The following is a 16,986-nucleotide window of genomic DNA, read 5'->3' as shown; positions in this document are numbered from 1 at the left end:
GAAGCTCAACATTAAGAAAAGAAAAAGAAAAATGCGCCAAAGACTTTAACAAACACTGCGAAGTATATACACAGATGGCAAATAAGCATATGAAAAGATCCTCCACATCACATGTCATCAGGGAAATGCAAATTAAAACACAGATACCACTACACAGCATTAGAATGGCCAAAATCTGGAACATTGATAATGGCAGCACCACATGCTGCTGAGGATGTAGAGCAGGAGGAACTCACTCATTGCTGGTGGGAACACGAAACGGTGCAGCCACTGTGGAAGACAGTTTGGCAATTTCCCACAAAACTAGACATACTCTTACCACACAAGCCAGCAATCATACTCCTTGGTATTTACCCAGAGGAACTAAAAACTTATGTCTACACAAAAATGTACGTGTGGGTATTTTATAACACCTTTATTCATAATTGCCCAAAGTTGGAAGCAACCAAGATGTCCTTCAGTAGGTGAATGGATAAACCAACTGTGGAACATACAGAAAATGCACAGTGCTCATGGCTACAAAGAAATGAGCTATCAAATCATGAAAAGACATGGGGGAACCTTAAATGCACATTCCAACTATATGACATTCTGGGAAAAGCAAAACCATAGAAACAGTAAAAAGATCAGTGGTTGCCAGGAGCATGGGAGGGGGCTAACAGGCAGAGCCCAGAGGATTTTTAGGGCAGTGAAAACACTCTACGTGGTACTATAATGGTGGATACATTTGTCCAAAATCATAGCATGTACAACACCAAGAGTGGACTGTAATGTACGCTACAGGACTTTGAAGAATACGGACATGTCACTGTAGTCTCAGAGACTGTAACAGACGTACAACACTGTTTGGGGTGTACACGGTGAAGGCAGCTAAGCATGTGTGGGGTCCAGGGGTAAATGGGACACCTCCACACCTTACTCTTAGTTTTCCTCTGAACCTGAAACTGCTCTTAAAAAATAAAGTCTTAAAGAAAAAAAAAAGTCAAGGAAACACATTCTTCTCTAGAGGCTCCTGAAAGGGCACAGCCCTGCCAACGTCGTGATTTTTTAGCCCACTGAGACCCATGTAGACTTCTGACTTACAGAACTGTAAGATAAGAATAAATAATAAAGATGATAAATTTGTGCTGTTTGTGGTAATTTATTATAGCAACAATAGAAAACTAATACAAAGACCAATCAATGAATTTCACTGGGCAGCAGAGATTTCCCACTACACCACCAGTTAACAACTGTATCAATTTTACCAAGAAGAACAAAGTTTTCTAGCACTCTGAGAATTGCAAAATAAAGTTGAAAGTATATTCCAGGGAGGCTGGTTTCAATGGGCAAAGAAAAGTTAATGCAGAGAAAGCCCCCAAACTGAAATATGCTTGTTGCTTTTCCAAGACTGAACATTTTGAGGAAGAAATCTCACCACTCATTATCTCCAGGGATATGGTAACTGAAATAAATTTGCAAACAGACCTCTGAATTATTCAGCTCTGATCAAGAGGACGCGTCCTAAGAGAAAACCTTCCCTGATAAAACTGGAGAGGAGAATTTTTAGAATGCTAAGAGCATCAGGTTACGTCATCAGCAGCTAGGAAAGGTGGAATATAAAAAAGGATAAGAGACAGCCTCTGCAAAGTGACAGAAAGGATAACTTAAAACACTCAGGTGTTTGCTAAAATTTCGGGCTATTGCCAGCCAAGGTATCTCAGGTAACTAACATTGACTTAAATGACACCAAATCTTCTTAAGGTACCCACTATTTTAAGACACTTTCTCTTCATGCCTATCTGTTCGATGACATTAAAAAAGCTCATGAGAAAGATGCAAGAGTTCAGGGGAGATGTGAAAGTCCCAGAAATGTGACCAAACAATTGGTCCAGCAAGTAACACTGACTGCTGGCCAGAGCACGGTGGAACTTACGATGAGAGAGAGGACGGCAAGGAGGCTACCCCTCCGCAGGCTGAGTTTGGGGTTCTATTCTTGGCACCGATAGTGACTGGTCACGTGACACTGCACAATTCACTGCCCTTCCGAGGTTAGATGAGAGCTGCCCTGAGAACATTCTGCAACAGAGCTACAGTTGTGGGTAAGCTCCACAGAGACATGCCAGCTGCCACCTTTAAGCTGCCTGTAGGACTCAGGAAGACTTTTTAACAGGGAAACTTCTACCAGAGAGGGGTCTGGAGGAAGAAGCGTAACACACCGATACTTCAAAACTCACAAGTTGAGACCTGGTGCTGAGACCCAGAGGCAGGTATGGCCAATGGATGCTGGTGACAACCCTAGAGGAAGTAATCCAAGCTGGATACATAGGAAGGGCAGAGGATGCTCCTTTAAGGAGCCTCTTTCAGCATGACTTTGTTCATATCTCTGCCACAGAAACCATCTTGCAATTCTTTTTTTTCGTTTGTTTTGCGGTACGCGGGCCTCTCACTGCTGCGGCCTCTCCCGTTGCGGAGCACAGGCTCTGGAGGCACAGGCTCAGCGGCCATGGCTCACGGGCCCAGCCGCTCCGTGGCATGTGGTATCTTCCCAGACCGGGGCACGAACCCGTGTCCCCTGCATCAGCAGGTGGACTCTCAACCACTGTGCCACCAGGGAAGCCCCATCTTGCAATTCTTATAGCATGGAGTCCGTATGTATTTTAAAAAATAAAATAGATTATACCTAAAGTATTATCTCACTTGGGAATTTTTGTAGAGGAAATCTAGTAAAGAAGTATTTTTTGTACACATTTCCACTATAAAAAACTATTTTCCACTATCAAAAACTATTGTTCCACTGTAACATCTTTAGCCACATACATACATACATACAAATCTTGGGAGGCATCTTGATATTCAGTTTGTGGAAAATCGCTTTAGTTAAGAATCATTCAGTGGGCACTTGTGCAATACACATGTATTAAGGGTCTATCACATGCTAGGCACTGTGTAAGGCTCTAAGAGAATAAAGGCAATCTGTCATCTCCTCCAACAGTTATGTCCCACACACATGTCCCTTCCTCTAACCCCAGGCTGCTCACAGCAAGCAGCCAAGGGAGGATTTCTTAAAGAACATGCGCTGGAGGGAAGAACCCAAAAGAATGGCTGCAAAATGGAACTCGGTGTTTGTGTTCTACTGTTGTTAGCATGTTACACTCAGGAATCATTCATTTTGATGGCTTCTCAGTGCAGTGCCTAAGAACTCAGCCCTAACAAAGAGTAAGGAAGCAGTGTCCGCTGCCACATGGACAGTGACACCTCTTGCTAGCCCAAGTGCCATAACCAGCCCCTAGAATCCCCATGTGCTTCGATACTGGGCTTACTCCGTTTTGTATCTCCAGGTTTCTCAAAATCTGAGAGCATTTCAGCAAGGTCAAAATCCAATGCTAAAGGGCATTTTTCTACCGGGCAGTTTTAAAACATCATTTTTGCACATATAAGGTTTCATATACTGCCATACTGAAAAACTGGGAATTCCGTAAATATCAAATAATAGTTTTAAAGTAACATGTTTTGGCACACTCAGTCAAAATATAAAGAAGCCATCCAAAAGGATTGTGTAGATTTATACTCAAAGATATGAAAAGATATCAAAGACATTACTAAATAAAGCAGACCATAAAACATTATGTTTTGTAAAATAAAATATTTATACTATAACATTATTAACATAAGTGTAGAAAAGACTAGAAGAATATTTGTCAAGAGGCTAGTAATGATGTATCTCTGGGTAGTGAGATATGGAAGATTTTACTTCTTGTTCCTTTCTTTTAATTTACTTTGATTTTCTAAATTTCTAAGATGACCACATATTGCTTGAAAATACAGAACTCAATACATTCCCTATTGCTAAAAGTATTTGCACTTGCAAACATCTGCTTGCTCCACTGTCAGAAAAAAAAGGACATTATCTCACAATGAATGGCTTTTAATTCTTCTATTTTGCTTCTCATGTATTACCAAATTTTTCTGAATACAAATCTTCCGTCCTTTAGCATGTTTACCAGAAGGATTTTTTAAATGCAAAAGATCTACACCCTCCACTACCCTGTATCATCTCTACTTATACCATCTACCTGGTACCACACCACCAATAACACTGGATTAACATCAGAAGACCCAGTCTCCAGCCTAAGTGTACTATCTCTGTGACTGCAGGAAAGTTACTTAACATCCCTGATCTTGCTTTCTCACCAGTAAGCAGCAAACATAGGATGAAAGAAAAAATTAAATGAGGCAAGTGATGTGACCGTGCTTTTAAAGTTGTAAGACACTACAAATGCTGACTGCTATTTTCATCATCAACTTTAGTATCTCCTCTAAAATATTTTCAGGTATTCCTGTCATAATATTTAATGATGGGCATATCAGGAAACACTGTTAAAAGAATACTTAGGTAAAATGTCAGTGAGAAGACAGGTAAATGTAACAATCCTAAAAATACATGGGTTTCTAATGGCAGTCAGAACGGAACTGAATAGAGCCCAGCCACGGGGTCAAGTGGTAAACAGCAAGGACCAGCATGCTCAACAGACCCAGGTTCAAGACCCATCTCTGCTTCATCTGAGCTGGAAGGTATTGGACAAGTAACCCCCAGGACTTTACGCCTTAGTCTCTCACCTGTGAGATGTCAGTAACAACAGTATCGACGTTGCAGAGGTTTTGTGATGATTAAACACGACAAAGCATACACAGTGCTTATCATGGTGCCTGGTCCATTGTAGGAACTTCATCTTTCTGAAGGACCTCACTCAATATAGCCAAGAAGTACAACAGTGACTCTAATTCTCAGAGGAAAGGAAATTACCAGAGAACATTCCAAAAAATTAAATGCTAAATATTTTTCATACTAAAGAACAGTATTTCTACTAACTTGGCACCTACATAATAATACATACCACTCTACTGAAAAACAAACATAGTCTTCTCAGGAATCATCTAAGTCTGATAAGGCCTGTACCAAAGACCACAGCCTGACACTGCCCCTGGATTCAACCCAACCATTACTCTTCGCAAAACGTGGATGTTGAAAAAAATAAACACTGGTTACTATGGGAACAAGTAATCCAAAGATAACATTCAGACAAAAGGGTTCTCACCTTCCTTTAACTACCCATAGCTCTTCTTTTCATCAGTCTTCTTACGGCTTTCTACCTTGTGTTAGAGTCATCTGTGCAGGGTCTGATCTATCCGCCTACACAGTAAGCTCTTTGAGTGCAGAGACCCTGTCATATTCATCTCTGGATTTTCAACAAAGCCTTGCACAAAGAAACCCATAAATAAGTAGTTTGTTGGGGGGGAAAAAGACCATGTACTAAAAAGCACTGTCACAATTGGTCACTATGACTATACTATTTAACCTTTGGGGGAAAAATTAATCAAGCCCCCCAACCACTTGACTAGAATTACGCAATTAACCTGATTTTACAGACTAGAGAGTCATTGAAGAATTCTAATCCCTCCTGAATGATGATAACATGGAATTAGAATTCAGGCATAATAATGCTAAAATGGTGAACAACATTGTTTTTAGCAGCTTCAGCTTTCTTTATGAAATTATAACTTACTAAGTCTACAGGTTACCCCTATCTAAGTTCACCTTTTAATAGAGAAACTAAAATAATTAGTCAAAGTAAGTAATACTGTCATGCTAAAGGATTTTTGTAAAATAAATATCCTATTCCAGAGATCCTCTTCCCCCACAAAGAGGAAAACTATTTTGTTGGTCTAGGGTCTTTAATTGGCCCATCAAGGTCTAATGCTATTGCTACATAATAACCAAGTAAATTCATTATTAGCAAATTGATGGGATAGACCAAAGCATCTATGTGTGATAACTGTCACAGGTGCCTTCAGCTAAACTAACTGCAATCCACTGGGCTGCACTGTCAAAGTATGAACAGCATCCAACACAAAGGAATTAACAATTTAACTGATAAGTTTATCATTTTTCCAAATCACTGAGCCTGACTCCAAAAAAACATGTTTTATGCCAAATATGACTATTCTATTTTATGAAAAATATACTAATGACAAAATATTTGTGCAATGCCTAACTCAAACCAGAAACTGTAATAACATCTACAGTTACATAAATTATGAGGTGGCTCACTTGTGAGCTGGTATTTTTCTCCTCAGATGTAAGAGGATTTCCTTATCTTGTACCTAAATTTATGACGTTCATTTTTTTTGACAACATTACCATATACACAATGGACAAGAGAATATCTGCAGAAAAGTACATACATGGAAAAAGAAAAAACTACATTTAACATGGAGATCTAAGGTCTAATCCTTTTTCTCCAACCTTACATATAACAGATCAGTTTTAAAAAGCAAGTTAAAGCAATATTATATTTTTTCAAAGAAGAAATTAGCCTTTGTCTCCTCAGTCTTTTGCCTATGATCACCAGAAATGAGAAATGGAGAAATAAATATACTACTTGTAGCTAAAATGTACTTGTCTTTTCTTTTTAGAATGTGGCGTTGTGAAAAGTATTTCCCAGTTTCCTACCTAGAGAATGAAGGTGAGGTTTACCCAGCATCTTGGGGAAGGAAGCCATATTCCTAGCAGGTAGGTCTATAAAATGCTATGTCAAAAAGAAAGTCAGAGTGACCTTTCCAAGAGGTAGAGAAAGCAGCCACCCAAACAGCATTAGTTAACAACTGGTGAAATGCTGGGATGAACCGATGTCTACTCACTAGCCTGTGGAGCACGATACACATACATGTCATGCCCAGACGGCCTCAGGGGATAAGAAAGGCAGGCACGCTGTTTCTAACACCCAATAGCCACGTGTTGTCTAGACCAGTGATCCACAAGGACAGAGTGAGGGTATATTTGTGTGTGTGTGTATATGCCTATGTTTGTGTATGTATATAAATATGTCTCTATATATGTATCATATACATATGTCAGAATCTTGTGGTCTAGATGGAAATGAATGAAAAGGGTACAAAACAGCACGTGGATTTCCTAAATCTGATCAACACTGGCCAGAACAACCTTCCAGCTTCCTCTCACACAGGCTGGTACAAGTGATCCAGAGTAAGTTGCAAATGGGGACTGGGGTATGAAGAAATTGTATGGCAGGGACCAACATGGCAGATGTTGATGCTCAATGAGCATGTAATGTTGAAGGTTCTAAGAGAAGCTGGACCTACGAGCGGGTGCTGCTGGTAAAAGAAGAGGCCAGGAGACTGCCACCCCGCACACAAGAGACCACTGAGGGCAACTCTATGACCCATATTTGTTCATGATTTAAAAAGTGACTCTAAAGCTGGGGCCTGCAAGGGTGTGCTCAGAGAACCCTCCAGGAATGTTTTTAAATGCTGTGTTTCCATCTAGATGATGATCACACTCCCACGCACTTATATTCTGGGCCATCAGGATAATGTCCATCTCAGGGAACAAGCTACTGGTTCACTTTAAATTCACAATCCCTCACCTCAAGTGATCACCGGGGCAGCCTGTTCATCCTATCACATCTCCCTGGTAAACTGACTCTCCAGCTCTCTGACACAATTATCTCATTTCTCCAACCCTGAACATCTTTTCCTTCCTCGCTCTCAATGATGACATTCTTTATCTTACTGAGAGAAGAGAATTAACAGAAGAAGACTTCCACAAGCCCATACCCCAAATCACCAAGCTCCCTGCACCTCTGCCTGCTCTTCCATCACTGCAGCTGCAATGTCAGACAGACATCTATCCATTCTCCTGTCTAAGGTTGACATCTACATGGATACCTGGGCATCATCCCTTCCCACCCATCTGAGGACATCAGGCTTACAAATGTCCCGTCTCTTATTCCATTTTCCTTCTCTATTGGATCATTTCCATTAAACAATACTTTAAAAAAAAAAACCCCTCCCTTCATCCCATATTCTCATTGAGCTAACACCCCATTTCTTTGCTCCCCCTGGACAGCAAATTTCTAGCAAGAGTTGTCCATACTAACAAGTCATCTATCTTTGTTACATTGTTTTCGCTTGCCACTCTGTCCTGAACCCAGTTCTATCAGGCTTTTATCCCCACCACTCTACTAAAATAACTCTTGCCAAGGTCAACAATGGTTAAGAATGTACTGATATCTTGCCAAACACAATGGTGAATTCCCAGTTCCCACTGTACTTGATCTATTGATAACAACTGATGCAGCTTTACACTCCTCCTTTCTTGAGACTTCCTCTGTTTGACCTACAGGACCACCAACTCTCCTCGACCTCACCAGCCTCTCCTCACCAATCTGTTGACTGCTCCTCATCCATGCACCACCTGAGTGTGCAAGACCTTGAACTCTTTTTTCTTTTCTTCTTTTTTTGTTTTTGCGGTACGCAGGCCTCTCACTGTTGTGGCCTCTCCCATGGCGGAGCACAGGCTCCGGACGCGCAGGCTCAGTGGCCATGGCTCACGGGCCCAGCCGCTCCGCGGCACGTGGGATCTTCCCAGACCGTGGCACGAACCCGTGTCCCCTGCATCGGCAGGTGGACTCTCAACCACTGCGCCACCAGGGAAGCCCAAGATCTTGAACTCTTTACCATCACTCACTCCCTACGTGAGCTCATATGACTTCATAGCTTTAAAAACCGTATGCACCAGTTCTCAAATTTATCTCTGTAGCCCAGAAATATATCTCCTTTGAAATCTAGGCTCATGTATCTGAATGCCTACTTGACATCATGAAATAGATTTCCACTAGACAACTCAAACTGAACTTGTCCAAAACTGAATTCTTGCTTCTGCCCAAACCTGCAACTCCAACTCCCCTCCTCATCTCAGAAGACAGCAACTCCATTCATCTATATTTTCAGACCCAAACCTTTTAAGTCCTCTCTCCTCCATCCAGAATCTGATAATCGCTCGCCACCTCCATTACTTTCCACCCTGGTCCAGGTCACATCATCATTTTTTGCTCCAGGGCAATAGCCAGCCAATGGGCCCTCTGCTTCCACCCTGAACAGTCTCTATATGGTCTAGTCTCCATAAAGCAATCACAGTACTTATTTTAAAATTTAACTCAGATGGTGTAACTCTTCTGCTCACAAACCTTCCACCACGGTTTCCCATCCACAAACAGTGAAATCCAAAGTCTTCACCACAGGCTATATGTCCCTTCATGATTCAGCCCCTGCTAACCTTCAGACCTCACCCCCCACCACCACTCTGGCCATACTGGTTCCCTGGCTCTTGCTATAACTACTTAGAACATCCTTCCTGCTCAGAATATTTGCAATCATTGTTTGCTCTGCCTAGAAATTTCTTCCTCCAAGCAACCTCATGGCTTGGTTCCTCACTTCTGTCAGGGGTCTGCTCAACTATCCCTTTATCTAGAGAGCCCTTTTATGGAATGAAGAATTCTATGATGGCCTCCAACCTTCCTGTCCCCTGGTGTACATGCCCTACATAATCCTCTACCCTGAGTGTGACCTGGACCTTTAAATATGATGGGCTGTCACTCCTGTGATTAAGTTATGTTTTATGACAAAGGTGCAGGGATTTTGCAGATGTAATTCAAGTTCCAAATCAGTTGATTTCGACTTAATCAAAAGGGAGATTATTCTAGATGAGACTGGCTTAATTAGGTGAAAAACCTTTAACAGAGGGACTGAGCCCTTGGAGGGCAGGGGAAATATTCTCCAAATGCCCCTGAAAAAAGCAAAGTCAGGCTGTGAACTGTCTGGAGTGGGGTGGCCTGTAGGAGCCGAGGATCTCAGTCCACCCCTGCAAGGAACTGAATTCTGGCCACGCCCAAATGAGCTTGAAAGAAGACCTCAAGCTCCAGGTGAGCAGGTCTTAACTGTAGCCTGGTGAGCCACAGCAGAGGACCCAAGTAGGCCGTGTCCACACTTCTGACCTACAGAAGCTATGAGATAATAAATGGATGTTGCTTTAAGCCATGAAATTTGTGGTAACTTGTTACGTAGCAATAGAAAACTAACATGCCTTTCTTAATACAGAACAGCACCCTCAGACTTTCTAGCCTCTCGATGCAGCTTTTCCTTCAGAGAAATTGATATATCATATCAGTAATGCTCGTATTTGAATTGCTCCTCTCCCCACCTCTAGAATGTAAGCTCCTGGAGGGCAGGAAATTTGTCTTTTGTTTTTTTCCTTATTGCATCACAGGGCCTAGAACAGTGCCACGCACAAGGTAGGTGCTTGATAAATATCTATAGGATGAATGAGAGTAGCTGCTGTTTATGTGTATATCAGCAGAGAGTGATCCCCAAAACTTAATAGCTTTTAACTGTTAACTTCCAAAGGCTATTTCTCAAATTAAAGTACAGTTGACCTGCAAACATCAGGGATATGAACTGTGCAGGCCCACTAATATGAGGATTTTTTTTTCAATACATACATACCACAGGACTACACAGACCACGGCTGGTTAAATCTGTAGATGTGGAACTGTGTATACAGAGGGCCAGCTGTAAAGTTATAAGCAGATTTTCAACTTCGCTGGGGGTCAGTGCTCCTAACACCTGCACTGTTCACAACTGTACAAGGATTGCCCTTAAAGGGGTCCAACAACATATTCTGAGATATTCATGAGTTCTCAAATGTAAAAAAACATGAATTTAAACAAATACCTTGTAAACATTTAACAACAAAAAAGATGCATATAAGCAATTAGGCATAAACGTGTTTGCTAAAAATAAGTTATACTAAAATTCACTTCCATTTTGTGAAAATATCATTGATATGTCTTAATTTCAGAAATACTTTTAATGGATCCTGTTATGATAGCCTTTTGAATAGTTAGTTAAATGTTGACTAAAAGGCCGTAGAGTGAATAGGATTTGTTTTTGATTGAGCAACTATACCAAAAAATACTAGTTAATTATTGAAAGGCATTCAGAAAGTGAGCAGTTTCTAACAGATGCCAGAAGGCTCTGTCCTACTTGAACTGTTGAACACGATAATCAATGTTCTGGATAAAGGTGCAAAAGATAGGGTCATCAAATTGACAAGGGACGTATATACAAACATCGTAACTAATATGACACATTGACAGTCAGGAGTGAAATGTACGGTGGGCGAGCAAGGAGTCAAAACCACCAGGTCTATTCTTATAGTGACAAATGCTAAGATGTACACAGAGTTTTAAAACATAAGTTGCAGTTCAGAGTCAGCCTTGGTAGCCCTTCAAATGGAAAAAACACAATCAGAGGTTTTTGTTTGTTGGGTCATGCTAAATTCATCACCAAAGTACACAGGTATTTCAAAAGGCAATGAAAACTTGGACTGATTTAGGAGAAATTTATAAATTTCTCTACTTAGGAGAAATAGAGTATGAACTGCAAAAAAACCACATGATCTAACTACTGTATTCTAGCCTGCTCAGATCACATCTGGAGTCCTACATTTAAATATGGGTGCTCCATTTAAAAGGGACAAGGTTAAACTGGAAAATAATACCATGAAAAGAGTTCTGAAGTTGAAGAGGTCTTAGAGTAAACAAAGTTAAACAAATTCCTCTCCTGCAGAACTTCTTAGAACCTTTCATGTTAATGTTCCTTGTGATTTCCAAAAAAAGGTGTGCGTGTGTGTGTGTGTATGTGTAATAGATGGATACTACCCGTTGTTTCTTAACTTATTTGAACATGGAACTCTTTCTTCATGGAGAATCTTTTAAGACTAGTGACCCAAGCCACGAACTCAGGAAAACCACCACCTAAGCCCATGAGAAAAAGGGTAACAAAAGCAGATACAGACTAAAAGTCAATAGGAGTAAACACGGATGATTGGGAGGGGGATAGAGAACTATATCGTGAGAAGCAAGGCTAAAGGTACTTTTGCTGTTTTGCCTAGGAAAGGAGAAGAGGAAGCCTGGCAAACAACACATGGCTCTCAGAAAAATGAGAGAACGCAACTGTTTTATACTGTCCCAGCACCTAGAGCAAAACAATATTTGGAAATAAGGCTCAAAGTATGCGTTGTAACACTCTAAAGGAGACTTATCCAGAGAACCTGATATGTGCTCTAAGGGTCAGAATTTGAGCCCAGAATAGGAAGGTCAGCTTAATCTTCAAGAGGACATAGCAATTAAAGCTTCTCAGTATCGCAGAGGTGATCACGGAAAAAGAGTGAACTGAAGTATGCACGGGGGCTGGGTAAACACCCAGCAGGGGCACTGAAGAAAAGACTCCTGCGTAGGTCAAGTAGGAGGTTGGATGACTGGGGTCTAAAGGTGACTTCCAACACTGCATGCTCAGCGGGCTAGCCTGTAACCTCCGTAGTCTCACTCACCCTTGCGTCTCAAAGACAAACACTGAGCCCCGCACAGAACTGCTTTCTCAGAAATATCGGTGAATATTTATAAGTGAATAAATGAACAAGTGAAAAATAAAAGGAGTACCTGTTTCCAAAGTCAAATAAAAAGAGAAAGGGCTATTTCATTCTCTGGAGACTGCTAAATACACTAACTGTGAATCACAAGCAAGGTTACTCTCAAATATAAGGAAAATAATCTTGTAATAATTTCACATCTTGACTTGGAAATCAACTCTGAATTAAACTGCACCAAGGGTCGCTGTGAGGTTCCCATGGTAAGTACAGGAAAATGCACTGCAGATTGTGAATGACCATCAGGAGGAAGGGGTGATTATGGCGAAGATAATCTACCCTGAGAGATTATGATAATTCAGAGGGCTGGAAACTAAACTTGAAAATGAATCCACCTTTTATAGCCATGGCTCTGCAAAAGGCCCATTAGCCATGTGTTCTATTTGTTTAATTGTCAAAGGAGAACCTATTTTAAAATGCCTTCAAAAATGTGACAGGGAACTCTACTCAGTGCTCTGTGGTGACCTAAATGGGAAGGAAATCCAAAAAAGAGGGGATATATGTATACGTATAGCTGATTCACTTTGCTGTACAGTAGAGACTAACACAACATTGTAAAGCAACTACTCCAATCAAATTTTTTTTAAAAAAATGTGATGGTGATTGACCTGGTAAGTTCATCTATTTACAATTAAGTTCAAGCAAATTTCGTCTTGAGATTCCAAATTCTTAACAAAGAATATACATTAAATTGACCTTATTTTTTAAAAATCCTTGAAATAGAAAGCTTTCATTCACTAGATACAAAGACTAGACTGTCAGGCACCATATCTGTATCCATTTCCTGGAAGACTGAGGGTTCTTTCATAATATATCTATCATTTCTCCACAGTGGCTGATCAAACCTGTCACTAAAGAATGTTCTGAACAGGCAACTTGTCAGTACAAGCATGGTTTATTTCTGTCAGAGACTGACTGCTGAAGTGAGAAAGAAACTCATTAAAAATCTCTCACTGTGATCTAACATTGTAAAAAAAGAAAAGAAAAAAAAAGAGAAAGAAAAACCCAAGGAAGAAAAGGCAAGGAAAAAAATACTTAATGAAGGGTACACTGAGCCTGCAAATACACTCACATGGTGCTTTTCTTTCTTATTCTTCTTGAGGAAGCAACTAGAAGAGAGCAATTAGTCCTGGGAGTACAGCACCCACAGGCTATTTGGGGAGATCAAGCAAGGTAACAATTTTATTTTATGCTAATATTATGAAAAGCTAAGGAAGGAGATCAGAATATTGTACTATATGTAGGGAAAGTGATGCAAAATAAACAATATTATTTACCTTAATCTTAAAACTAGGTTCACGGCACAAGAAGCTTCTCTGTAGTCTTCACTAGCATTGAGTAAGCCCTTTAAAAACAAAACACCAAACTGTTATAAACTCGGGAAATAAATGCATAAAATCATGATAGCCCTTGACTCATAGAGCCCTTTCTTCCTGGAAATTTCAAATCTAGGTCTTTACACATGCAGGTCTTATTTGTCCACATAAGACCTCTGTGTGAACACTAGAATGGTGTCTACTTGCCATCACGACTGTGGATTCAAATGTTTCATATAGAAAGCCTCAGTAGGAGGACGGGCCCTAGGAACAACTGGTATAAGCAGCAGTTAAGTCCAAAGGAAAGCTCAGCCATCTGGAGGGGCACCTTGTGACCCGAGCTGTGGACTGTACCGACTGGGCCTGGGTGATGCACAAAGGTTGGGCACTTTAAACCTCATGATGCAGAGGATGGAGGAACCTAGTAGGTGAGGCCACAGTTTACCTTTCTCGCCTTTCTCCCCTAGAGTCTATTTGCTTGAACACAGATCATCAGTCATGACTGCCTCTGCTACACAGCCTCTCCCTACTCCTACCAATTCCTGGACATGAGACATTCCTATTGGAGGAGAAAAATAATGGATTTCAGGTCAAGACTTGGCTCTGCCACTGACCAGCTATGCGACTGTAGGCAAGTCATTCTCCGGACTTGTTTTCTCATTTACAAAATGGGGATAATACCTGCCTCAAAAGTTTCCTGGGAGAACAAAATAATGTATGAAAATGAGTCAAACTATACCATGTTATTTACTACTAGGTATCCTTATCCCTTTTCCTGTTTCCTTTACTCTTTGCCTTCTGACCTGTTGTTATCCCTACCTTTCATCATTCAACCAATCCCTACAGTTTACTTCAAGGTGTTTTACTCAGTTGCCCAATACAATGTAAAGGCTCTGCCTCTAAGTAGTTGTGCAACCTTGGCTGAGCCACTTCACCTCTGCAAATCTTTGCTTCCTCAGGTATAAAAGATAAGGGTCAAGGACTAGATGTCTAACCTGCAATCATGAAATCCCATCACTCTATCTCCTCTGCATACAGCTGTTTCATAAAATACAGATCAGGTAGAACAGAAATCAATTTAAATGGAATATGCAGCTTTGGAGGGAAGATGTGATCCTCCGGCTGGTGATACTTGAAAGTCTAACCACTTTGAGAGCTGAAGGGCTTGCCTATTAATTACACAGCAAAACCAGAACGGGAGCCTGCACTCTGGTTCTACGTCCACAGCCCCTGCCCTGGATAGCTCAGCATCCTTCATCAGCACCCGACACAACTCGTGGCACACGTGTTCTGTCATATAACTTTTAATATGAATTCATTTCACAGTCACCGGACAATTATTTTTACAAGGCGAGTTGTAGAGATAAATTGGCCATAAAATTCAGTGATAAAAGAATTATAAAAACAGTTTAGAAATCCAACCAGGAGCAAAAAAGAAAAGTATCAATTAACTATAATGTTTTGTGGCTGGAATCTAGCAGAATGGTGAGTCATTTTCTTTCCTTTTCTCATTTCACACAGTACCAGCAATTTCAGAAGCAGTCTGGTAATCAGTTCTTGCTCTTGAACCTATCATTTAAAGGTTGGAGGCCCTGAAAATCACAGTCAATAGTGACAGTCCTCTTTTCTCCATACTTATTAAAAAAGAGTGTTTACAAGCCTCCGCTTTGGAAGCACCACCCTGATACTGTCTATCTTTCTAAAATGTCAGGTTTTGTTAAAAGAAAAAAGAAAATCTGTCTACAACGTAAATGACAGGCAGAGAAACGTACCTGAGAGTCCTGCACAGACAGGGACTGTATCTGCTTGGGTATGCTGCTGGCGTTCACTGCGATCTGTTAACAGAGCCACCGTTACAGCACGTAAGAACACCAAAATAAGACGTTAAGGTCAGTGTGGTTACAGTAAGTCTCAGTTATCAGAGACAAAAATCTTAAATAATTTAAGTAATTTTAAAGCACCGTTTCCCAGAGTGTGGTCCTTTGACTACTTGCATTGGGATCACCTATGGCACACGTTAAAGATTCTGGGGCACCATCCAGCCTATGATTCAGAATTTCATGGAGACAGAAGAGAATCTGTATCTTTAATAAGTGCCCCAGGTGATCCTTAGGCTTTTAGAGAACCACCGAGCTAAAGTGAAAAGGCAGGGACTATTTGATATTTTAAACCTGATAACAGAAAGATGCCCTACAACCATTTTTTTCTTGTCACACAACTTCATCTCAAGTTAAGGGCCCCCTAATGAAAGGATGTTAGGATTAGCACAACCCGCCCCTTTAATCATTACTTTGAACAATTTATTCACAGCACTGGATTTCAAAAATATTTAAGGGTAGGTGGATTTTTTTTGGGGGGGGGTACGCGGGCCTCTCACCGTTGTGGCCTCTCCTGTTGCAGAACACAGGCTCCGGACGCGCAGGCTCAGCGGCCATGGCTCACGGGCCCAGGCGCTCTGTGGCATGTGGGATCTTCCCGGACCGGGGCACGAACCCGTGTCCCCTACATCAGCAGGCGGACTCTCAACCACTGCGCCACCAGGGAAGCCCAAGGGTAGGTGGATTTTTAAAGCACACTTTCCCCAAAAGAAAAGCTAGAGTGATAGGTTATATTTTTCTCTCCAAGCTGGAAACATGACCCTAATGTGATACCCAAAATATTTCTGCCTCAAGCCCTACTTTTGTGAACTCTTCCCTGGAACAAAACTTGAAAGGCAAACTAAAAGAGAAACAACACTGACAAAGAATGAAAAATATATATTATTCCCTAAACTTACTATCGATTCTAAAATTATCAGAAGTCATCAGAAACTCTTTGTGGCAAGAGTTTTCTACAGTTTAAGAGCGTAAAATTCTTACTCTCTCTGCTTCCATGAAAATAACTGTTAGTAATGAAGAAATAAGGGGAAGTATACCCACGTCTGCAGTTTCCTTTGAATTGCATCCAAAAACGAAGATAGACCGATAGATGAATAGATGGCTGTGCATGAGATGAAGCAAGTATAGTAATGGCAGAATCCAGGTGATTGCTGGATGGATGTTCACTATAAAATGTTTTTAATGTTGCAATATTTTGAAAGTTTTTCATATTAAAATGTTGGGGGAACATGACTATGTTAGAAGAACAAACAACCTGTGTTCATTAACCAGCCAAAGGGCCTTGGTCTACCCCAAATGATCTCTTGTAAAGAATTTTTCAGACTGATTCCACAAACTTTTTTTTTCTTAAACTTAATTTTTTTTCTTTTTCTTTTTTATTGAAGTATAGTTGATTTACAATGTTGTGTTAGTTTCTGGTGTACAGGAAAGTGAGTCAGTTATACATATATATATTCTTTTTCAT

General features: G+C 40.7%; 1 protein-coding gene across 1 annotated transcript in view; it reads right to left on the bottom strand.

The window, feature by feature from the left end:
* STK39 (serine/threonine kinase 39) overlaps window positions 1–16,986 on the bottom strand; it is a 324,624-nt gene that overhangs the window by 109,212 nt on the left and 198,426 nt on the right. The window contains exons 13-14 of the mRNA XM_081242627.1: window positions 15,417–15,479; window positions 13,606–13,673 (exon numbers count right to left, since the gene is read on the bottom strand). Coding sequence (XP_081098753.1) covers window positions 13,606–13,673; window positions 15,417–15,479 — 131 coding nt within the window. The remainder of the gene's footprint in view (window positions 1–13,605; window positions 13,674–15,416; window positions 15,480–16,986) is intronic.

Source organism: Mesoplodon bidens (assembly GCF_964165515.1).
Source record: "Mesoplodon bidens genome assembly, chromosome: 8".
Lineage (NCBI taxonomy): Eukaryota > Metazoa > Chordata > Mammalia > Artiodactyla > Ziphiidae > Mesoplodon > Mesoplodon bidens.
This window is presented reverse-complemented; position numbering and strand designations above follow the sequence as displayed.